Raw genomic sequence first — 25,190 nt, 5'->3', positions numbered from 1 at the left:
CACACGCATCAACGGAGCAGGACACTTGGTATGCAGCTCAATCACTTCTGACATCAAGTAATTAACTTTTACCAGGTGCCTCAGCATGCACCTAATCAACTGGGAGAACAGATATTCGATATTTTGTCCACTGCACCCTATCTCACACCATTTTCCAGGCTATAATTTATCACGCCATCTGCGTTGATTGGACGCAGTTGGTTATCGATGACAGAGATACTCGGACAGCTTCCAGTCTCGCCCATTCACCCATTGGGCTGCCATCCTCACCGACGATACCTCTCCAATGTAGTAGCCTGCCTGTCAGGGCATCCCATTTCACAAAATTTTCGTCGAGCCCCATACTCGCCTGCCATAAGTCCTCGACAATACCACCCCACGCACGCAGGGGATCGGGTACTGGTGGTTGAATATGCAACCCATGACCGTGGTACGGCGGCTTAGAAGGGATGGCAGGTCCGTTGACCGAACTAGACTTGCTGAAATCTATGCAATGCTCCAGTTGCTCGAGAATGCCAATTACCACCCTGAAAACATCCGACAGACGAAAAATTGAGGTCTGAGACGCTAGACTTAATCGTAGCGTGACGCGAGCGGCTTGTTGAAGAATGGAGAGCGATGGCGCTGCAGGACAAGAGAATGAGCTTCAATCCAGAGCGAAAGCAAGGCCCATACCATTGCAATTCTGTAAAACCAGCGACAAGCATCTGCACAGAGCATCTTGCCACTGACCGTTCGTAGCCCGCTGCAGTTTCGCAGTATTGGCTGTGGTCAGAATGTTTTCAAGGATCTTTAGCCAGGCAAGAGTGTCTTCGTTGATGTGTGGTATTTTTACTTGCATCTCGATCCAGGATAGAAGAGATGACTTCAAAACGAGGGAAGTCGTTGCCTGGACATTGGAAGTCAGGTTGGCGAGCACCTGTAAAATAACTTGAATCAAGGGTTGATGAGAGTGTGACACTACGGACCTCCAGTACTGCGCGTCGTAACGCTTGATCGCGAACTGAGCTCTGCACAAGACTGGAAAGAAGATCCCATGTATGTCGACGTTTAAGCACCTTCCAATCTTCTGTACTCATCATGCCGTCAGAAAGGAACCTAACGATCCATCCACGCTCTTTCTTCCAGTTATCCGAACTGCCATAAAGCATGCCATATAGCATTGGCACATCAGTCACGTCGAGTTCTGGGCGCTGAAGAAGGAAACGCGCCGTGCGTGGGTAGATAAAATTGGAAGGATAAAACACCCCACGAAGAGCGTGAGATAGGATCAACGATGCAAACGAAGGTAACCGTAAGGGAGGACCATCGGATGAGGGCTTGATAAGATTCTTCAGGAGGTTAAAGATGTACAGCGCGTGCTGCTTTTCTTGCATTTCCGAAAGCTGACAAGGAGTGAGCAACCTAATAGCGAATAATAAGATAACACACGAACCTCTACAGATTTCCACACCCTTGCCAACAAACCAAGCGAGGCTTCACGAATCTTTTCATCTTTTGCAGACAAGCAGCGGATAAGCAAACTAAAAACGTTCGATCGGAACGTCTGCACCCATTCAAGCGACGAAGTTGGAGGATGATGCGTAAGCATTTGGGCAACGAGCAAAGTTACGAATAAGGGATCATAAACCTGCTCATCCAGGCCAACCTTCTCGTCCTCCTGTTCGTCTGACATACGTCTCCATATCGGGAACACATGACAGGTTCTCAACATGCGTATAGGATCCATGTTTTGTACTGCATCAAGCTGGCTTGAAATAGATATACCAGGGGAAGGTGACCACTTGACGAGAATAGATGATATAGGCGTCAGCCTTTCAACCTCGAATAAACGGAAAATGTTCAATAGGTTTCGATCTGAGGCGGAGATGGTTCCGCCGTATATGCGCACGAGTGGCATGATATGTGAAGGCTGACATGTGTTAGTGGGGTGGAGTCGGAATAGGGCAGCGATAAAACGGATGATAAGATCTCTTCGAGATGACTCTTCAGAACCACATAGTTTAAAGAACTGAGGGTGTTGAAGTATATTCTGCAGAGTTCGATTCACAACGACGGGCTGAAAACATCCATATTGAGCCCGAAGCCACGCAAGATGACAAGGTAAGATTACCTTAAGAGGCGAGCACTGCAGTAAGGCAATGCCAATATCGAGAGCAACAGTATCGGCAAGTCGGTTCTGAATGATAGTAGTCAATAGAGGCTCTACGAAGTATGTTTTTGCCTTTAATCCTTGCTTGGCAATTTTCGCTGCCAAGATGAATTAGCCAAGGTACATGAGAAGGCCATTCAATCCGACTCACTTAATTGGGCTAAAATCAATTGGTCCTCTTCATCTTCGCCCTCAGGGCCAGAGAAATGGCGCACAGCCCATTGCAGTGCACGCTCAGATAAATCTGTCACGAGATCGGCCAGCGGGGAAAATGATTGCAAGCGAGAGGCAATGGATACGCTTTCGAGGGCGAATTGGTCGACAGCAAGGCGTTGCATATTCTTCTGTAGCAGGCTGGCGAGCTGTTGCTTCCGAGTTAGATCTGCCTTGATTAGGATGCAGATGCAGCGGATGCACAACTTTCTCAGGCCCTCAGGGTGACGACGCTGAGGCAACATACGATCAAAGAGGGCAATCGTAACGGTATCGTGAAACAAATCGATGGCGTCACCACCCAGGGAATCAAAAACAGCATGCACTGCTGGTAACAGATGCTCAAACGGAATGGTCGTCCAAGCTCCCGAGTTGAACCACGCGACAAACTCCTTTGCAACACCGGATTGTGCATAAACCAGCCCGGACACAATGCGTGACGTAGATTCCGTCCAAATCGCCTTTTGAAACAGCCCCGAGACAAAATCAGAGGGCAGCACGCCCAATTGTGAACTTCCGGAAGCTGGCAGGTATCGAGGTGATAAGGAAAAGTTCGATGTCTTCGCTCGTGGATGCCGCCCGTCATGGCATGGCGGAAGATGCGAAGTCACTGCAACAGCAATCATTTCTTCGAGCACCTCGGAGTCAGGCAATGCCCGATATAACCTGAGGAGCTGCGAAATAGGGATCCTCGAACTAGCACATGTGAAAGAACCCCTCAGGGTATCGAGGGCAAATTCCAGAACCTCCAGCACAGATGGCGTAAGGTTAACGTTATTGGCATCGCACGCCTGATCAATGATGTTAAGAAGATTGTTTGGGTCTGTATAACGTAGCCATAACTTGATGGAACGTCCCTGGAGAAACATTAGCAACGTGAATACTCATGTATGGAGTTATCATACCGTCTGCAGTGATCCTGACCGAATCGATGCCTTGAAACACTCCGTCCAGTACGTACAAATCGAGGAGACCATTGTCCTATCACCCTCACTGCTGGGGTCAAGAGACACATCGAGAAGCGCACATAGAGCTGCTTAAACAATTAACGAAAGAGCGCAAAATCGCATTGAGAACATTACCTTCTTGCATGGCATCAGGCAGATCTCTAGACATGCTCAGGCCATGGATAGATGGTGCCCTCAATAGGACAAACTCCTTCAGCCGAGCGCCATCTTCCTTTGAGAGTTCACCGAGCGCCCTCTGCATGATCGTGGATAGCAAAAGCAGCAGATCGCACACAAGAGATTCCTGTTCCATGATCGAGCAGATATCATGTGCGATGATGCAAACGGCATGTTCAATCTGAACCCGCGCTGGTGATCGGAGAAACAGACACTCCAGCATGATTTCGCGGCATTGCTGGTTCGCCATGTCAGCTTCAGAGCTTTGCGTGAACATCCAATCAAAGGAAAGCCTGTGAAGCATTTAGCATTCACAACGACGCAGGAATCAAGGGAAGGCAGGTGACATACACTTGGAGGAGCTGCCTTGAGGCAGTCTTTAGATCACCGCCTTCCCACATCAACGAATTCGCGGGGTGAAGGTTCTCGAATAGATCCTTGAGAGCAGGAGGATGGAAGCGTTCGACCACGACCGAAAGTCGGACGATATCCTGGGGCTGAAGTGTGGTATTTACGAAGCGCAACCAGTCAACAAGTTCGTATGCGTTGTGGATGCGTGCACTTGAGCTTTCAGCTAGAAAAACGTAGTCAATTGCCATCGCAGTGATATATACAGGCTGTACATACGCAAAGGTACTCCTTCGATTTTCGTCAGGAAGTCTTCGACCTCTGGACTCGTGCTAGAGTCCGAGTGTCTACGCACTCCTTGAAAATGACTGAAACACGTGTGCATGATCGACATTTCACGTTGGATCGCAGCGGTAACGCAAGCATACTTGGAAAACAAGTTTTCTGGCATCGCAGCATCATCCAGTTTCCCAGAGAATATACGCAGAAATGTCAAGTCTCTCTGCTTGCTCGCCAGCTTGAACATCAGCCTTCTCACAAACCCAGCAATGGCAAGAGCATCCGATGGGGTGAGCAATTTTCCTGCTAGTTTCGCAGCAAATTGTTCAAGTACGGTCATAAGCAACGGACTCGGCACATCGACTGCTGAGTTCTCCATGGGTAAAAGATCTCGAAGAGCCTCGAAGTATCGATACGGTGTTTTGATACATCGCTGCGCGCAGTCATCTAGAAAGGTGGCAACACCGTCAGATTCGTCGGTTAGGGCGGCACCATCTGGAGCTTCGCAGCCTGTGCTGCGACTGGTTGTTGGGAGGGAGTCGAGCCACATGTCCACCTCGTCCGGGTGTTCTTGGAAAAGTATGCTTTCAGCAAGCGTTTTCATAAGCAGTGACCGGAGGGTGCTCCGGACTGCTCTGGTGGGGGTAGCACAAAATATCTTCAAAAGAGCATGGAGGTAAGTGTGAGAAGAGTTTGCTGTAATCGAAAGTTAGTTAGCATTCGAAGCCAACATTAGACATCAAATCATACTGACCAACCTTCCCAGACCAAGTAAATTGGTCGCTCTCTTGTAATAATCGAAGTACATGCAGCTGCTTCAAGCCATGCAGACCACATACGTTCCCAGCTTCCCCTATAGTATCCTGGGACGCATCCACAAGACCCTGCAACAACTTCCCTACATCGAACCTCGCCTCTGCGACCATTTGAGGGAAACACAGATGATACAACCAAAGCAATCTCTGAGCGCTCTCCCCAAGCAAAGCTAGTTTGACCTCTTTGGCATCTACCTTTATTTGTGAAAAGGCCACCACTACCTGGAATTCTGGTACCCTTCTCCGAGCCTCTCGTTCAACCTCTCGATGTCGACGCGTCCACTGGCCACTTTCGTCTTCCTCGAGTGCAGATTCAACATCCTGGAATGTGCGGAAGACACAGGAGAGCTTGGTCAAGCACCTGGCTAGCGCGAGCGCTGTACAATGTTGCACAAGGTGGGACGTAGACTGCAGTCCTTTGGAGAAATGCACCTTGGTACTGACGGAAGGAAGGATGCTCTCGAGGATTGTTGAAAGCGGTGGTGGATCAGGTTGGTAAATGTTGTTTCCGGGGATGAGGAATGATGAAACTGGTACAGGTTGGGATATGACAAGCCCAAAGAACGCAATGTTAGCTATCCATTTCGACGATAGACGGGGTTCCAATGTCAATGCTACAGCAGGCCAATATCTAGAATAGTGAACATCAACAGAGATCTTCCATTAGCGACGCTGCATACCCAGCGACCAACTCCGGACACGCCACTAGAATTTTTAACGCAAGTTCCTGCTGCCTGGCGTCTTCATTAACCTTGAGGCTCTTTAGTATGTTGCTCAAGATCTTGTTATATATTTTCCCGCTCTTCTTTGGCTCGTCGACAACATCGGCATCAATATCACGAGGATACCATCCTCTGTCTCTGAAACAAATGCCCAGTCCAGGTCGTGTACAGATAGCGAGGAGAAAATGATGCACAAGATCTGCTGGAATGTGATCACCATCCACATTTTCAGCGGCGGCGCGTTCGTATAATTTCAGAAGCTATTCCAAACATCAATTATTCGCCTGGTAGGTCAAGTATCACTCACATGTCCAATAGTAATTTCAGCGAAAAGTCCAATTTTCATGGTTCGTTTCACTTTTGGATCAGACCACAGCCCGACCCAGCACACTTCAAGGACTTTCCGAATGACCAGATATGAATCTTGAGAAAGGCCTTTGAAAATAGACAGGAATACGTCTCTCTGTTGTTCAAGAAAAGTCGATTTCACCAGTGAGGAAGTTTCGGGGTCGATGAAGGAGAGAATAAAGAAGACGTAATAAGTGCGGATATCTGATTGACGAGATTCAGATAGGCCAAGGTCTACAGATGTCGTAGAGACATACCGGGTCTTTCAAGCACATCCTCTGCGTCTCCTTTCCCTTTCCTCCTCATATGTGCTACTTTTGCCAACGTCTATGTTTTTTAATTCAGATTTGCGATCGTACGAAAGCCGACGCACCTTGATGTCCCATGGAAAAGCTTCATAGAGTGTCTTCCGTTCCCTCCCACCTCCGAAGTGAGAGATAGTGTTCAACAGTTTCAATGAGACGAGAAGAAGCTCGTTGGAACCAGAGAAATAAGAAGTAATTTTGCGCATCCATTTTGGCGACAAGAGCGTTTTGATGATTGGAGTGCCGTGTGAGTGGTATGGGAAATGAGAGGACAACAAAGTAAGGACCGAGGATAGTAGAGACACGAGGAGCGATAGACTGGATGACTAGTGAATTGCAACGTCAAAACGCCGAGAGGAAGAATTGAGAATGCTCGCACTTGATTCGTACCCTCCCATATCTCAAAAATATCATAAGCACCTGGCGAACTCTCCATCCATTGCACTACAAGCGAAAGTCGCTCATCTTGAGGAGCAACGGTCTCTCGTGACTTGACAGACAGAGTTGAGCGCAATGCAGACAGGGCTACGTGACTGAGTGAATATTCTTTGCAGTGATGATCATAAGCTTATGCACCTTCTATTTGACCATTCTGGTCTTGATTCTGCAGAGCACGTCTGACATCGGCTGCATTCGAGAATTCATATATCTTCCGCGAGTTTTGCTCGAGTTTTGCGCGTTTGTGAGGACGCTCTGATTTGTTTTGGGGCATGGTCGGGTCAATAACTCGAGTCCATAAATAAGGAGCTGAATCTTGAATTTTACTCAAATCACGTGATTATAATCATTCATAGATCGAATTCTATGTCCTTGCATTGACTGAGGGGTCTGTTTCTTAACCATCTTTCTGACCCTCGAAGCCGACGACGGCAACGACCCCCTCTTAGCTCCGATATGTCCTCTTTGCTTTCGCTTTATTACTGGTCGTGACTCTGGAGAAGGCTCAAAGTCGCGCCACATCTCCTCTTTCGCACCCGACAAAATGGGGCCCACCGCCGCCTTCCAATCCCAGCCCTCCCTTTTACCCCCCGCAGCTTTCCTAAAAAGGCCTACAATCGTCATTTTTCTCAACAGTCTCACGAGTGGTGCGAGCGAAAGTTCTTGGAATGGTGGGAGAGGCGTAGCTCCTACAAGCATGTCGACAGTGGGGATGACAGACATAGGCAATCGCTTTCGCCCTGCATGAGCTGTCTCAGACCGGGATGGAGCAGTTGACTCCCCGAGAGTGAGGAGGTGCGTGACTGTTTCGGGGCCAACGCTGGCGGGACCAGATAATTCTACCACAGGCTCTCTGTGTTGAATCCTCCGCTCCAGCACGTCAACATCTGGAGGCTCCCGAGGTCTCATGTGCATAACGAAATCTGCGAAGCGGTACTGGCCAGCCATGTAGACATGTCCCAACTCCTGCTTGATTCGTAATACAAGACTAGTGATGACGATCAAATATGTCTGTAAGTTCGGTTGGAACCCAAAATGATCGAATGCGCGTAGCGTCATCAGAGCAGCGGGGTAATCCTCAAGAGCCATAAATGTCCGCAGTGCGAGGTGTAGGCATGAAACTGAAATTATGTTAGAATGTGCCAGGGGAGCATTCCCGGTGCGCAAAAGATGGCACTGGACCATATCCCGAAACAACTGGCGCGGAGGGACAGCATTGTCCGGGCGCTTGTGTCTCCGTGAGCGTCTTTGACTCAAAAATTTGGATGCATGGAATAACTTCTTGAAAGTGAGGTCGCTGGGTAAGAGGGAAGCAGAACGGTTGGTCATGATTGCGTGATAAAGCCCAAAGGCTTCGGAGTATTCTCGGCGAGCGAGGCCGGAGCGGATAAGCGTGTTGAAAACTGATATATCAGGCGTGACGCCCTCTGAGCGCATGCGGTACAGCGTAGCCTGAACAGCCCCAGAGTTTTCTGGTTGAATTTCCTGCAATGTCTCCAGTATGCCCGCGTAAGGAGCTGCATCAGGGGCAACGCCCTGCTTCATGCAATCGCTCTCGTACTTCTTGAGCCAATTTTCTGCAGCACTCAATTGCCCTGCACGCATACACGCCGTTACCATGACGTTAACCATATTCCCGGACGCAGAGAGATCAACGTTGCGGATAGTAGCGAAAGCATCTGCCATATCATCCACGATTTCGGTCATAGCTATTACTTTCAAGCTAATTTCACGACTGGGAAAGAACTGCTCTTGGAGCATTCTCTTATAGACCGAGATAGCGAGCTTGTAAAGGTCCCTTTCAAGCAAGAAACGGGTGAGTCGGTTGAACATAGTCGAGCGATATACGTTGTTGAATTTCGCCACGGAAATCTTGTCATGAATAACGGTCTCCACATCGTCAGGACCCTTTGCAAGAATGCGACTGTCTATAGAGCGCAGAAGACCATTGACGCGGGATCGAAACACGCGTCGAGCGGTATTGCTAGAATCACTGTCTCGAGTTTGATTGTATGAGCTTGTCTGGCTTGGAGGGCGCGAATTGAGAGAGTATGAGATGGAACCAAAAAATGAAGTAAGTCTTTGTGGAGCAAAACGTAACTTCAGGATGCGACGAAAGCTAGATTGAAGCATGGAGAAGTGGTCGCATCAATTGAAAGCTCCTTTCATGAAAATGTGACGTGACTATGCGTGACAGGCACATTTCAAAAATTTACAATTTGCACCACGGTCCACCACACCTTGCTGACTTTGATTAAGGCTGCATGCTTGTAGTACAGTTGCGGACAAGCGAATTCGACTTCGTGAATTTTTTGGCGTCAAACTGAGTATGGGAATGGATTCGGAAGGTCAAATTATGTAAGTACCTCTGATAGACTAAAACTAGCGTCATTGCCATTGAATTTCCCTACACATTTTCAGGCTGGCCAAAAGTTTATGCTTGTGCTCTGTCGGTACCACTTCCTCGCGACACAGTGCTGAGATGATAACTACCCTATATCCTTCTACAATTCCTACGGCCACAGTACCAAGTCACGAATTCACTGATGTATGCGTCACGTGACGCAAGCAGATCTACATCGTCTCCGCGGGTTCGTGGGTGGCTGAGCGCGTGGCCTGCCGGCACGCTAGAATTCACAGCCAGGAGCAGCATTGGTGGAGACTGGCTGCTGTGGTGGTGGGTGTGGTGGCAGAAGGCATGGCGCTACAGACGGAATGCAAAAAAGATGAGAACCATGGAAACAATCTGAAGGGGACGGCGAAGAACACGCCCGACATATCTTGGAGACACTGCAGCAAGGCACTCGATCAAGTCCGCCTTTCTCGCCTATACGTTCAAGCCATGCTCACGGCACAGCGCTTGCCATTGCCGCTTCACAGACTACTGTTGGACGATACGGGTCGGACGAATTGAGTATTGGATGGTACGAGTTGGGCGTTGGACGATACGAGTCGGACACACACGCATGGTACCAGTCCCGGAGGATTAGCCTCCGGGACCATTTTTGTCTTCTTTTCCTTTTCCGATCCTTATCATATCTTGTCAGCTTCAGCACCATATGTTTCTCGGCAGCTTCTCTCCGTCTTGAACCCTCTATTGCTTACCTTTAAATATCTTGCTCGTACGCAGCGATACCTCAGCGTTGTCTTACACGTCCGCTGAGGTACGTATACCACTACTCTTTTGTATCCAGCTTTGCTAACGTACGACCTAGACCTTGGTCTAGGTAAATTCAATTCAGCGTTGTCTTACACGTCCGCTGAGACCTTGGTCTAGTTCCAACAGGTTATGAGCCCTGGGTTTTGATATAACCCCATACCAGGAAACAGTCCCCCCTCCTCACGAAACGAACCAGTGAAACGCTCCCCAATCCAATCATTCTCTTCGTGTCCCAACTTCCTCATTACTATGGGAAAGTACGACCACATCATCGAGCTTACCGGTGCAGATGAATACCCAGCTTGGCGTCGAGCAGTCACTCTGGCTCTCCAGGCAGACGGGCTATGGAACCACTGCAGTTCCGGCACCGATCCTAACAACTACGCCGAATTCGCCGTGGTCATGCCTTCACCTGCTGTCCCTGGGTCTCCCACTGCCGCTGAGAAATTAACCATAATCGAATGGATCAAAAACGATGCACAAGCCAAAGGTATCATTTGCAGGAAGTTGTCAGCGGTCGTCCAAGGTCTCTTGAGCGAGGACTGGACGGCCAGGGCGCAATGGACCACTCTCGCTACGCATTACGCACGTCTCGACGTAACATCTCAGTTTGAACTCCGTGCTCTGCTATTTCGCGGAAAAACTCAAAGACGTCGACGACACGTCTCGTTACATCAGTACATTCGAGAACGCAAGACGTCGCTTTGCTGAGATGGGAGTCATAGTCACAGAAGATGAGATGGTATTCCTATTGCTGCACGGTCTCCCTCCCACTCCCGAGTGGATTATATTTAAACGCATGACAATGAACCTTTATAGCTCATCATCCGTCCCCACTGCATCTTCTTCTTCCACCACGACCACAGTCACCAAGATGACCTTCGCGGCAATCGTCTCTTCACTCTCCGAGGAGGCCAATCGCCTCCGAGGAGAGCAGAAGCTCGCCGGACCAGGATCAGAGTATGCTAACGCTATGTCGTTCTCTCGACCTCCTGATGGGAAGGCAAATTCTAAGACAGGCATCCGAATCCATAAGTCGAATCCCAAGGGCGTCAGCTGCGACAACCCGGCATGTTCTGGGCTGCCACGGTCCTTAACACATGACCGTGAACATTGCTTTCAGCCAGGCGGGGGAATGGAAGGGCAGGGAGGCAACTTTCTCACAAGGGCTCGCGACAAGAGACCGGCAAAGAAACCGGAGGTCGCTGCTGCGACCACCAGTAGCACAGATCCTACATCCACTTCGCCTACTACGTCCTCCTCGAGCACTGATGAGCCTCGCAACCTCAGCTGTGCCGTCATTGAGGAACTTCCTTCTGAGTCTTACCCCAGCTTTGAGGACATGGCCTGCATAGTGCGCAGCTCCCTATCCACCATATTAGACTCAGGAACGACGTCGAACCTCATTGCAGATCGCAGTTTCTTCTGGACTTATACGGAGAGTTCACGCGTGACGGTCAAAATCGCCAACCATGGCAGTTTGCCCACTTTGGGACGCGGCGATTGCATTGCAGAAATGTCACTGGGTGGGAAGACCTTCCGCATCACATTCACTGATTGTCTTCATGCTCCCGGGGCGATGATCAACTTGCTCTCCATCGGTCACATGCTCAAGAAGAAGTGGTCTTGTAACTTCGAACATTCGCCGGCTCGGTGTCAACTTAAGTATCACGGCGAAGTTCTGGGAGAAGTTCCAATGATAGGGAACCTATTCTTCATTGATCTTAAATTCATTCGTCCCAATAGTCCCGCACCTTCACCTCATCACGCACCTCGTGAGATCTCAGCATTCGCTCGTGTTCCCTTGTCGCTCGACTTATGGCACGCCCGTTTGGGTCACCCAGGGGGTGACATGATCAAACACCTCTCTCGTGCGGCCACCGGCATTACCATAGAGTCCACGGTTCCCCTTCAGCAATGTGAATCGTGTGTCATCGCCAAACACCCACGAAAGCCATTTCCTTCTTCTGACAGCCCTCGCACAGCTCATATGCTCGACCTTATTCATTCCGATCTTTGCGGTCCCTTTCCTGTCACGACGCCCCATGGTAAACTCCATTTCATCATATTTCTAGATGATCACACCAATTTGCTTAACCTGCAACTCCTCGCTACGAAGGACCAAGCTTTGGATGCCTGGGAGATTATCAGGAAATGCTGGGAGAATCACTCTGGGCGAGCGGTTAAAGCCTTTCGGTCTGACAATGGGGGGGAATTTGTGAGTAGTGCATTCTCTAAGGCTCTTCAGGATGCCGGGATAGAGCGTCAACTCTCCGTGCCATACGCACATCAACAAAATGGAAAAGCTGAGCGTGCGATTCGGACTATAGGAGGGCGTCTTTTCGCGATGTTAGAGGCCGCCAAGTTGCCTGCCAATCTCTGGGGCGAAGCCGCATTAACAGTCTGTTACCTATGGAACAGGAGTACCTCACGCGCTCTCCCACTCAATGTCACACCCTTCGAGCTGGTAAATGGCAGGAAGCCTGACCTTTCACATATCCGGGTATTCGGGTCTCGTTGCTTCGCTAGAATACCTGCTGAACTCCAGGTCAAACTCGGCCCGCACTCCCGACCGGCTATCTTCCTCGGGTACCCTGAGGGTACCAAAGGTTATCGCCTGCGTGATCAGGTCACCGGCGCCTTCTTTGTCGCACGCGACGTCATTTTTGATGAACACCTGCCTTCTGCGCCCCGTTCGGACGACGATTCAGACTCAGATGATGCGCTACCTCTCACTCCTTCTTCCGCTCCTCACACTGTCCCTTCTCCTCCACAAGTCACCACAGCTCCCAAATCTCCTCTCATCGTCTCTACCATTCGACGTTCTACTCGGACTAAAGTATCTACTGCAGGCGGCCAGGCCTGGGAGGCTGAAATGAACGCCACCAAGAAACACCTTCAAACTCTACGAGAGTCTCGCGCCGCCCGCGCTCAAGTGCCTGTTCCGTCGAACGAGGGGGTGGTTGCTGAAGGAGAAGAAGCAGATGAGAAGGTGAACTTGGAGGAAATTGAGCCGAACATAGACGTCCCCGAGGCATTTGCTAACGTGATGATCGAGGAGCACGCGCACATCTCCATCCGAAGTGACCGAAGAAGAAATCCCAACGACTGCAACTACGACATGTCAATCCCTCCCGCGACGTACGAAGAAGCCATGCTGCGCCCTGACCATAATGAATGGCTTACCGCCATGAAAAAGGAGCTACAAATAATGGAGGAGATGCACGTCTACAAGATCGCGACCATCCCAGAAGGTCGCAAGGCAATCGGCAACCGTTGGGTCTTAGAGTTTAAAGAGGACAATAAGGGCGGGTCTATTTACAAGGCGCGTCTTGTCGCCCAAGGATTCTCTCAAATTCCAGGCATAGACTACGGCGCAACCTTTGCACCAGTACTAAAGACAGCATCCTTACGACTCATTGCAGCTCTGGCGTGCAAGCATGACTGGGAACTTCACTCCTTCGACGCCACACGCGCTTTCCTCTGGGGAGTACTTAAAGAGGAGATCTACATGCGTCAACCCAAGGGGTTCGAACATGGAGATTGGAGGGTACAGGTCTGGCAGATGCTTCGCACAATCTACGGATTGAAGCAGTCCGCCATGGAATGGTACGAGCAGGTGAGGGAGGTGATGGATGAGTTGGGTTTCACTCGGTGTCCCGTCGACTACGCAGTGTTCCTTTTTGACAGCAGCACCTCCGGCACCCGTATACTCTGCATTATTGGGTTCCACGTCGACGACGGGATGGGAACGTCTAATTCGCCGGCTTTCTTAACCTGGGTCAAACAGAAGATCCATCAGCGTTTCGGCATCAAAGACATGGGACCAGTCACCAAGTTCATCGGTATCCAATTCGAACGAAACCGTAACACGCGCCAGCTGTGGATGCATCAAAGCGAGTATATCACCTACCTACTGGAAGAATACGACCTCCTTGAATGTAACCCAGTCCGTCTCCCTCTTGACCCACATCATCCATTCGGCAGACCAGACGCCGTCCATGACACAATCCCCAATCTCCCCACCCTCTTTCGCAAGCTCGTCGGTGAACTATTGTATCTCGCCATTTGTACCCGTCCAGATATCTCATACGCCGTCAACTCCCTTGCACAACACAACTCAAGCCCTCTCCCAGCACATTATGCAGCTGCGAAACGACTACTTCGCTATCTATCTGGTACTATCAACCTTCGCCTACAGTATGGGGGTGCCGGCGCAAACGATGAACTGCACGCGTACTGTGACGCCGATTGGGCTAGCTCACCCTCTGACCGGTTGTCAATCTCGGGCTACGTATGGTACTATGGCGGGGGCATCATAGCCCACGTCTCAAAGAAACAGACGACTCATGCTCTCTCATCCACAGAGGCCGAATATATGGCGGTCACGCACGTCATACAAGAAGGCCTCTGGATCAAGTCGCTCATCATCTCGCTTCACGTACATCTTCCTTTCCCCATCGTCATCTTCATGGACAATACTGGCGCCATCTCATTATCAACTGAAGCACGCAATCACATCCGTTCCAAGCACATTGACGTGCGATACCATTTCATCCGGGAACATATTGAGAAAGGAACATTCCTACTCAAATGGGTCGCCTCTCACAGGAACACCGCGGATATCTTCACGAAAGCTCTCCCTCGACCTCTCTTCGAAAAACATCTGCCCGGCCTTCATCTGGTGTCTCGCTGAGGGGGTGTGTTGGACAATACGGGTCGGACGAATTGAGTATTGGATGGTACGAGTTGGGCGTTGGACGATACGAGTCGGACACACACGCATGGTACCAGTCCCGGAGGATTAGCCTCCGGGACCATTTTTGTCTTCTTTTCCTTTTCCGATCCTTATCATATCTTGTCAGCTTCAGCACCATATGTTTCTCGGCAGCTTCTCTCCGTCTTGAACCTTCTATTGCTTACCTTTAAATATCTTGCTCGTACGCAGCGATACCTCAGCGTTGTCTTACACGTCCGCTGAGGTACGTATACCACTACTCTTTTGTATCCAGCTTTGCTAACGTACGACCTAGACCTTGGTCTAGGTAAATTCAATTCAGCGTTGTCTTACACGTCCGCTGAGACCTTGGTCTAGTTCCAACAACTACAGGAGGGAGTGTGATTATTTACTCCCCACTATCCTCACAGTACGGCATACAAGATACATCAATTGCACGATGGATTTAGCGTAGTGTGCGTTCACTCATCAGGGTGTTACCGTTTTGTTGCGTTTCCTTTTCTAATATTTCCAATAGCGCTACCAACGTTCAAAACTCCGACAATCGAGAACATGGTCATCCATGTTTTATCACCTCAGGCATTACTTCTCGGTATCAATAGAGACCTTTGAGGTAGGGTTTCTATGTTGTGGGAAACTTACCTCTGAGGTGCGCCCTCCCACCATTCTATTAATAACGTGCCTCATACATTACATCCAGCGCCTCCTGGTGTGGCTCGCGTGCCGTCCGTGCCGCTCAAACCTATCCTCCATTCGTTATTGCGCACCTCCAGCATTCCCAGGGCGCATTGGCCTCTATATGCTCTTGGGGCCCTCGCGCCACAGGAATCAAAACCTCGTCACGGTGTCTATCACTAAGTTTGTGTTGTTAGTGAGTCTTCCTTGCCACTCACTCTCTCCCTTTCACCATGGTCTCAACCAGTGCTCTCGCTCCTACTCGTGGAGCTCAATGTGTATCATCTGGACTAGGCCACCATTTCGTCAGCCCGAAGAAATCAAGAGATAAGAAAAAATCTCAGACATACGTTGAGTTACCTGGCGCGCAAGCCAAACACCGTCAACTGCTAGCTCGTATGCAACAACTGATGAAACCAGAGCACAAACAGACCAAAGTTCATGCTGTAGATGCAGTTGAAACTATCTCTGATACTAGTCAGACTGACGCCTTGGCCGAAATTCCTGATCCAGACTTCGAAATACCATCAGAACCTTCTTCCGACATACTTGCGCAAGAATCTCATATTAAACGTCGCATTTTACCTGACAAGGCCACAGACTCATTGTATAGCAGTTGGAAAACGTTGATACCCTTCCTTGTTGAACCACATCTCAAATATTCTGCGCGAACGCTAGCGACAGCACTGGAGATTACCCCCGAGGTCATCTCTGCATGCGCCACATGTTTGTGCCCTCAAAAGCGAACAACAATTGCGTGTTTATTTTTCGACAGTAAGTCTTCTTATCTTTGAGTATACACCATGTTAATGAATGAACACACACATTCAGGATTTACGTCTATTGATGTCCTCAGTTGTAGATGTTCCATGCTTCCCCAAGTGCTGCTTCACCATGGTCTGTTTCCGACTGCTCCCTCACAGCCTCGTATGGCTGTCTCCGTCGAATTGCTATCATTCTATCGGGCACTTTTCGAACGGTCTTGTGATGCCATCAATGCCTTGGCATCGGCTCTCAAAACTCACTACTCTCGAAGAGGTTTCATTATGGCAGATGCCCGAGTAAGTAATTTGTGATGGCATGTATCTAGGCTGATTTGTTACGCAAGGGGGAAATTATACAGGATCCTTTTCGTTGAGGCCTGGGCTATGCCGTACAGTGGTATGACATTCTTCAAGTTCAAATAGAACGTCGAGTCGAAGAAGCTGTGCAGAATAGCCGTAACCGGTGTAGAGACTCGCGCGTCTCAATGACGAATATCCGGCCTTTAACCATACATTCCTATACATTACAGCTCTACTCCTAAGGACCAGTCTTGCGCGCACTTGCGCGCGCCTTATCCGAACTCGCGCGCACTTACGCGCGCCTTACCTACGCACGCGCTATGCGCGCTTCGCGCGCGCGTTCGCGCGCCTCCTCATAGGTCTTCGCGCTATCGTCCGTCCATCCGTCCCATGTCCTTACTGATTCGCTGGTGCGTTATTTCTATCTTATCCATTGAACTAATAAAATCTTCGGTCCGACATCCGCGCTACTTATGGAAAGTTTATTTAAACTTAGTTATAATTAGAGTTGATATGGTTACTCGGTTCGGGAGCGCGCTCGGAAGCGCGCCTTCTCCATTCTTAAATACAGAAGGGTTTCCTTTAGTTCGGGTACTTACTTTTCCCTTATCTTTGTGTACTGGAAAGTGAATAGATCACCTCCCCACTTGTTATCTGATCATATCCTCCTGTCAATCCTCCACCTTTGCACTCACTCCTCAGTAAGATCTTGCCTCTAACGCTTTAGGCGCGCCTTCGCTTCGCGCGCGCGCATTCTCGGACCTCCCGCTCACGCGCGCATCTCGCGCGCCTTCGCCTCGCGCACGCGCGCCTTCGCGCGCGTTATCTTCTCGCGCCTATTAGCGCCCGCCTAGCTCACAGAGTTTCCCTCCACTTTATTTCGAGGAACTTCTCTCAGTGGTTGTCCTTTGGGTCGAGTCGTTGTCTCGTATCCCGGTCTTGCTGTTGAGCACCCCTTTTGTTTTAAGTGTTTTCACGTATAGTCAAGATTCCTCATCTACAACTGGAGCCCACCGCGAGGGACACTTCTGAGATAGAAGGTCGGCGCCTCAGACCCAACAGTCGCCGCATAGCCAGAGAAGAAGCCATCGCCGCATTCGACAGAGCGGTAGAATCCATTATACCAGGACCCTTATTCATTCAACACACGCGCGGTCGTTCGCGCAATATATCAGAACCTCCGCGACCAGATCCAGCGCTCTTCGCGCACGCGCCTAGACAACTGATATCGCCAGTCACGCCCTCGCCTGAAGAATCCGTCAAGGAAGAGTCATCCGACGGCTTCGAAGCAATAGATAACCCAAGGAGCCAACTTCCCGGAGCATTCCTCCACACGCCCAATCAACCTCCTTTTAATACTTCTAACCTGTCAGCGCTAAGCGCGCTAACCGAGCTTGACGACTCTAGCGACACTCCACTTAACGCGCCAGTAGTTCCTGCGCGCAAGAACGCGCTTCCTACAACGGGAATACCTAAGATCAAGCAAGAAGCTTTAGAAACCCCGCGCGCGCCATTTTCAATCCCAGGCGGTACCGTTATATCAAACCTTCCTTTCGCGAACACGCGCCAAGCACTTGTCAGTCACAAGATCCCCGAGCCTGCAATTTCCCAACCGCCCGTCATGTCCACAGTAAGAACCAGAATGCCTGTCCGTGGAACAACGGACGCGCCTAAATTTGATGGCACAACCGACAGCCTCGCCGACTTTATCGACCTATACGAGCAGCTCGCTGACGACGTAGGTCTACAAGGTCTCGATCGCATTAAGGGTATCATCCGCTACCTTGAGCGCGATGACCGAGAATTATGGGGCGGAATGCCGGAGGCGCAAGTAAGCGATTACAACGTGTTCATGAAAGAAGTCAAGGTAATGTATCCCGGATGGGATGGCAAAAGGCGCTACGCGCTTTCGGACCTACAAGCCATCGCGCACGAATACGCGAACAAGACGATGCCCTCGTACCAGGAGTTAAGCAACTACCTTCGCGCGTTCAAGAAAGTCATGCAACCGCTATTGGCAGAAGATCGCATTGGTAAAGCCGAGCGCGATCGCATATTCATGGAAGGGATTCCCAAGGATACTCAGGCGCTAATACGCACGCGCCTAATGATTAAATTTCCTGATCACTACCCGCAGGATCCATACCCGTTCATGGACGTCTTTACAGCTGGACATTTCGTTCTGCCCGCGAATGCGCCTGCAGCAAGCGCGACGCCTAGCGCGCCTACGGCAGCGCCATTCACTAACCTAGTCACAGCTACCACGTCAGCGCAATCGCCCGCGCAAGGCACAGTAACCAAGCGCGAATATAAGCGCGACGCGCCTACGTTCAATGACTGCGCCTTTTGCGGCAGTCTCGAACATTACTACCCTCGTTGCGCAGAGAAACAAAGGTATATTGACGCGGGTAAATGTAAGGTTAGCGAAGAGACGCGCAAGCTTGTTTTGCCAAATGGCGATTGGATTCCAGGCCGAGGATTACTCAAGGATCGTCTAGATCGACATCACGCAAGTCGCGCGACACCGGATACGACCGCTAGTACAGGCACGACAGCGGGACTATTCTATCGCGCATCCGACGAGATCGACGCGGTAATTGATGTAGGCTCATCTGCGTTTGTGCACACAGTCGCGCAAACGGAACTCGAAGAGGACGACGAGACGGTGGATCTCATGACAGAAGCGATAGCCTATGTAGCTGCAAGGCGCGACCAGAAGCGCAATGCCAAAGGTAAAAGTGTGCGCTTCGATGGTGTAGAAATACCCAGCGAAACGCGCGCGCGTCCGAAACCTGCATCTAAGCAAGCCACGGTAGAGGAGGAGATAATCTCTCCCGAAATACAGGCTTCGTCTGACAAAGGTAAAGGAAAAGAGGTAGCGAAAGTAGCGCCATTAAGCGCGCCAATAAGCGCGCCAACAAGCGCCAAGGCGCCTCCTAAGGGCGCCTCGCCCGCATCGTCAACACCATCATCGTCCGCGCCAGTATCGTCATCGTCGTCATCCCCATCTCAATCTTCAGTATTGCCACCATCGTCGTCATCAACACCAACCCAAGCACCAGCACAGTCATCATCATATCGTTATGCATTCGCGCTTGAAGACAAGGAGGCCGACAAACGCGTTGTCGAGCGCCTTCTCGATTCCAATCTCAATATCCCAGTAAGGGAATTATTAGCTGTATCTCCCGACGTTCGCCAACATTTCCGCGAACTTACGACCAAGAAGCGCGTCACAGTAGGCGCAGTATCTGTGCACGAATTATCAGGGCACCCCGCAACCGACCAATGGCTCAAGCAATACGAGGATGTGCGCATGCGAAGCGACGACGGTAAAATCGTCGCGGATCACTTCGCGCCCCTGCGCTGTATTCGCGCTAAGACATTGGAAGGGCGCACTCTCACCTGCGTCTTAGATCAAGGCGCGGAAGTAGTAGTCATGCCAAGGGAAGTATGGAAAGAGCTCGGCGTACCGCTCAGGTCGGACCATAGCCTCAATATGGAATCGGTAAACACGTCACGTGACGCGACGCTAGGAGTCATAGAGAACGTCCCGCTTGATTTTGGCGCAGGACCCTTATACTTCCAAGTCCAGGTCATCGAGCGCGCGACCTTTGAAGTTTTACTAGGGCGCCCATTCTTTAAGCTTACCTCGTGCCGCACATTTGATCTGCCCGACGGAGAGCAGGATCTCATACTGACTGATCCTAACGCGCGCAAAGAACTGCGCATTCCAACCCTACCTTGGGTCAAGCGACAGCTCGCAAGAGACGCGAAGTGCGCGAGTCACGCGCACTCGCACGCGCTCAAGGAGGAGGAACAGGGTTTTTAAGTATCGATGATCTGCAGCATTCGCGGGGAGAAGCCCATACGCATTCGTCTTCCCAAGTATTTTCCTTATCGCATCAAGTTTCGCATTCTCGCATCACGCCTAACGCGCCGCGCATAGCGCGCGCAGATAGCGCGTCCCATTTTTCGCTCTTAAGGAGCAGCAACGCATCGCCTTTAGTCTCTACGCATCAATTTTCTTCATCTTCTATCCCGCAGTATTCAGCGCGTTACGCGCATCTAACATCCACGCAGACCGTTATAGATAAGGCGACTATCGACGCCTTTAATTCCTTTTATTATTATGATCCCGTACTTCACGCGCTGGTTTATAAACCAGTCGCGAAGAAAGTGCGCACGGTACCTACCACTATGCCCGCAGAGTATAGGGTAGTGCGCCAATTACCAGATGACCCGTTAGCAGGATTACCCGACTTACCCACCCATCCTCCAGAATTCACGCCAGGCGCGCGCAGATAAACTAGACCTTGACCCAGCAAATTGGCTATGGCCAGAAGAACTCAAGTTGGTGCGCTGGCTCGTGCGCGTACACGAACTCGCATTCGCATGGGACGCCTCAGAGCGCGGGCGCCTCAATGAGACCTACTTCCCGCCATACAAGATTCCTACGGTTCCGCACACGCCTTGGTCTCAGCGCAATATTCCGATCCCGCCAGCCACCTTAGATGAAGTAGTGCGCATCATCAAGGAGAAGATCTCATCGGGAGTATATGAACCATCAACGGCCGCGTATCGCTCGCGCTGGTTCTGCGTAGTAAAGAAAGATGGAAAATCCTTGCGCCTAGTTCACGACTTGCAGCCGCTTAATGCGGTAACAATTCGCGACGCGTCGCTTCCGCCTTTTGTTGAACTTCTCGCGGAAGCGTTCGCCGGATACGCGGTGTACGCTGTATTGGACTTATATTCAGGTTATGACCAGCGCGCGCTTCACGTAGATTCGCGCGACTTGACGACCTTTGGAACGCCTTTGGGTCCTCATCGGCTAACCACTCTTCCTCAAGGACATGCTAATGCTGTACAGGTTTACCAAGGCGATACCGCGTTTATCTTGCAACACGAAATTCCAGAATTCACGTCGCCATTCGTGGATGATGTTCCGATCAAATCAGTGCGAACGCGCTATCAGCGCGAAGACGGTTCTTACGAGACGATACCCGAAAATGCAGGAATCCGGCGCTTCATCTGGGAGCATTGCATTGTTGTCAATCGCATTCTACAGCGCCTAGAGAACGTAGGCGCAACCGTATCCGCATCAAAGTTTGTTCTAGCCGCGCCTACGGCAATCATCGTCGGACACAAATGCACGTTTGAAGGGCGCGTACCAGAAGAATCCAAGGTACAGAAGATTCGCGACTGGCCAGAACCGACCAATCAGTCGCAAGTGCGCGGATTTTTAGGAACTTGCGGTGTCCTGCGCATATTCATTCGCGATTTCTCGCGCATCGCGCGCCCGCTAGTTAACCTCACCAGGAAAGACGCGCCATTTATATTTGGCCCTGAACAGCGCGAAGCCATGCAGACCCTCAAGGACTCAATTCTAGAATCGCCCGCGCTAAGGCGCATCGACTATGATAGCGAGCGCGAAGTCATCCTAGCAGTCGATACTTCCAATATCGCTGTAGGATTTATCTTGCTGCAGATAGGCGAAGACGGAAAACGCTATCCAAATCGATTTGGCTCAATCGCGCTAAACGACGTGGAAAGGCGCTACTCTCAAGCGAAACTAGAACTCTTTGGACTCTTCCGCGCGTTGCGCGCGGTGCGCGTATACATCTTCGGGGTAAAGAATCTGACGGTGGAGGTAGACGCGAAGTATATCAAAGGTATGATCAATAATCCGGACTTGCAGCCTAACGCGACCATCAACCGATGGATCGCGGGTATCCTTTTATTTTCATTCAAACTCGTTCATGTATCCGCGCAAAAGCATAAAGGGGTCGATGGTCTCTCAAGGAGACCAGTCGCCGAGGACGATCCCATAGAGGACGATAATCATGAGGATTGGATTGATCGCGCATACTCGTTCGCTATCGCGCTTCTAAACGATCGCACGCATCGTATAGCTGGTGGTTCGGGTGACATACGCCACGAAGCGCATCGCACATGTTTCATCTCGCAGAGCGCGCGCGTACCAGCGTTGCGCGTATATTTTGATGTCGCACAGACTGAAGAACCAGAACCAGATATTCCGCGCTCGGACGCGGCGCGCGCGCAAGACGCGCTGATGACCACTATAGAACAGTTTCTTACCACGCGCGAAAGACCCACTGACGTTTCAGATGAAGAATTCGAGAAGTTCGTGAACAACGCGGCGCGTTATTTCGTTCTGGAAGGCAACCTATGGCGCAGAGCATCGCACGGCAAACACCAACTAGTGTTACCTCCAAACAAGCGCTATCGCGTTCTCAAGGAGGCGCATGACGACCTAGGGCACAAGGGTATCTATACCGTCAGCGCGCGCCTACGGCTACGCTTTTGGTGGCCGCGCATCATCGAAGACATCAAATGGTACGGACAAACGTGTCACGAATGCCAAGTTCGCCAAACGAGGAGGCTGCATATTCCTCCAATCGTCCCCATACCAGGAGGTCTATTTCGCAAAGCGCACATCGACACGATGAAGATGCCCAGGGCGGGCGGATATGAATACCTCGTGCAAGCGCGATGCGCGCTAACGTCGTATCCGGAATGGCGCATGCTGCGCAAAGAAAATACTAACGCGCTAACCGCTTTTATTTTCGAGGAGCTCTTGTGTAGGTGGGGCCCGATCACAGAAATAGTGACGGACAATGCGCCCGCATATAGGCTCGCAGTAGACGAACTCGCGCGCAAATACGGGATTCACCCGATCCGCATCTCGCCATATAATTCTCAGGCAAACGGTATAGTCGAAAGACGACACCGTGATGTCCGGGAGGCCATCATTAAAAGCTGCGACGGAGATGATTCTCGCTGGTATCAGGTAGTTCATTCAGTTTTCTGGGCCGAGCGCGTCACCATTCATAAAGCGACGGGTTTATCGCCCTATTTCATGATGCATGGCGTCGAGCCAATATTTCCCTTTGATCTTGCAGAAGCGACGTTCCTCGCGCCTTTACCAAGCCGAGGCGCGTTCACCACTACTGATCTTATAGCATGGCGCGCGCGCCAATTGCAGAAGCGCGTAGAAGATATTAACGCGATTAGGGATAAAGTAGTCGCGGCGCGCTACAAGTCCATACGCGATTTTGAGAGACGCTTCCGCGCGTCTATCAAATCGCACGACTTCGAACCCGGCGCTTTAGTGTTGGTACGCAACTCGAAAGTCGAATACGAGCTGAGCAAGAAGACGAAGCCACGCTATTTGGGACCTATGATCGTAGTGCGTCGCACGAAGGGAGGCTCATATATGTTGGCCGAGTTGGACGGCGCAATCTCAAAACTTCGCTTCGCCGCATTTCGCGTCATTCCTTACTACCCGCGTAGCGAGGAGCGCGTATCGGTAACCCAAATGACTGGAGTAGACGACGAGAGCATCGACGAACTAGAAGCGTATGAAACCATAGAACCCGATGAAGACGAGCCCGAGCGCGCGACCATATTCCGCGCGCCCGCGCATCACTGAATCATATTCGCGCAAACGCGCGCCCCTCAAAAACATAAAAACAAAAACACCAGATAATACGAAGAACACAAAAATATTCCATTAAGTACATACTCTCAGTTTTACCCCGGGTTTCGTCCGGTGATATCTCTCATATCATTTGTTCATATAACGCGCATTGCCTGCACATAAACCCCACAGACTCTAGAATATAACCAACGCACTAAGAAACACGCTAATACCCCGCAAGTACATACTGATCACTACCTTAATTGTATAGCGCGCGCATAATCACCTCATTAGACTTTCACTTTCGAACACGCGCGCGGCGCCGCGCACCTTTTTTTTCTCTAACTTTCATTCAAGCGCGCGCGCGTCATCGCTTCGACGCGCGCGGCGCAACACGGCAGGAATAGATGATGGAAGGCGCGCGAAGAAGACAAGACGGGCGCGCACCCCGCAGAAAATTCAGTAAAGTCCATTGCATTACCTTGATCTCGTTGCGCGCTTGTCATTTACTTACATACTTATCATTTTAATTTCTTAAGCCCAGTGAATCAGATAAGGACATGGACATGGACATGGCAACACAGGATACATTGTACAGGCGCATTGGCGCTCAAAAAGGAGTACACAGGCGCATTGGCGCTTAGGAGACAAGAAAAACAAAAGAGAAGTGCATCTACTTAAGGGAGTCGTTGATCTGCCTCTCCAGTTCAGCCCAAGCGTTAGACATAGCGAAAAACTTGTTGGAATAGTTGAGGAGGTCCGCCTGTTGGGCGCGCGCATACTGGCGCATCTGGAGAGTGGAAGTGTGCAAGTGCGCATTTTCCTCCTTCAAACGCGCGGCTTCGGCGCGCGCCTCCTTCAACTCCACCGCTGGATCCTTGAACTTGTCCTTTCCCTTAGGCGCAGAACCAGACACCAAAGGACCAACGGCGCGCACTGGAATATCGCGCGAGGCGCGCACGACCTTCTCCTCCACAGAGCGCTCCCCAACAATCTCCACATCCATCTCCGACTCCTCGGATTCTTCTTCATCCTCAACCGCAATAGAGGAAGCGGTTTCCTTTGCAGACTCTGCGATAGGGCGCTTGGGCATTGGTTTGCGCGGGCGCGCCTTAGGCGCATCAGTAAGGTTGCGCTTAGCTAATCCACAGCAGTCAGTGGCGCGCGCCAATGAAAGACAATAGGCGCGACTTACAGAAAGTGCAAGCGCGCTTGGAAACATCACAAGGAGGGCACCGTCGACCAGGCGCGCCTCCACAGTCAATGTCCTTGGCAATGCAGGCGCCACAGCGCCGCGCCTTGGTCACAGACATGCGCCCAACGCGCGGCTAGCGCAACCAAACGCGTTAATAGAGAGGCGCGCCAACAGGA

General features: G+C 50.8%; 3 protein-coding genes across 3 annotated transcripts; 1 reads left to right on the top strand and 2 right to left on the bottom strand.

Annotated features, from left to right (window-relative positions):
• Positions 1-7: 7 nt before the first annotated feature.
• Positions 8-7,050, bottom strand: F5891DRAFT_1048298 (ribosome 60S biogenesis N-terminal-domain-containing protein). Its single transcript, XM_041362372.1, has 17 exons — positions 6,883-7,050; positions 6,686-6,831; positions 6,375-6,632; positions 6,259-6,328; positions 5,961-6,205; positions 5,612-5,913; positions 4,871-5,562; positions 4,117-4,812; positions 3,841-4,063; positions 3,448-3,782; positions 3,271-3,398; positions 2,304-3,222; positions 2,114-2,250; positions 1,436-2,059; positions 969-1,385; positions 676-919; positions 8-624 (listed from the first exon to the last, which is right to left on the bottom strand). Exons 1-17 carry the CDS (start codon positions 7,016-7,018, stop codon positions 170-172), a joined length of 6,027 nt encoding a protein of 2,008 aa, XP_041223197.1. The 5' UTR covers positions 7,019-7,050; the 3' UTR covers positions 8-169.
• A 21-nt stretch (positions 7,051-7,071) lies between these two features.
• On the bottom strand, positions 7,072-8,902 carry F5891DRAFT_1280041 (uncharacterized protein; the record flags this gene model as incomplete). The annotated part of the gene is made up of 1 exon (XM_041370388.1): positions 7,072-8,902. Exon 1 carries the CDS (start codon positions 8,875-8,877, stop codon positions 7,072-7,074), a length of 1,806 nt encoding a protein of 601 aa, XP_041223196.1. The 5' UTR covers positions 8,878-8,902.
• Positions 8,903-15,550: 6,648 nt separating this feature from the next.
• On the top strand, positions 15,551-16,455 carry F5891DRAFT_982585 (uncharacterized protein; the record flags this gene model as incomplete). The annotated part of the gene is made up of 3 exons (XM_041377224.1): positions 15,551-16,091; positions 16,149-16,378; positions 16,408-16,455. 3 exons carry the CDS (start codon positions 15,551-15,553, stop codon positions 16,453-16,455), a joined length of 819 nt encoding a protein of 272 aa, XP_041223195.1.
• Between the last annotated feature and the right edge of the window lie 8,735 nt (positions 16,456-25,190).

The sequence above is a fragment of the Suillus fuscotomentosus genome, assembly GCF_016647785.1.
Source record: "Suillus fuscotomentosus strain FC203 chromosome Unknown F5891scaffold_45, whole genome shotgun sequence".
NCBI lineage: Eukaryota > Fungi > Basidiomycota > Agaricomycetes > Boletales > Suillaceae > Suillus > Suillus fuscotomentosus.
Note: the sequence above shows the minus strand (reverse complement) of the source record. Positions and strands in the feature narration are given on the sequence as shown.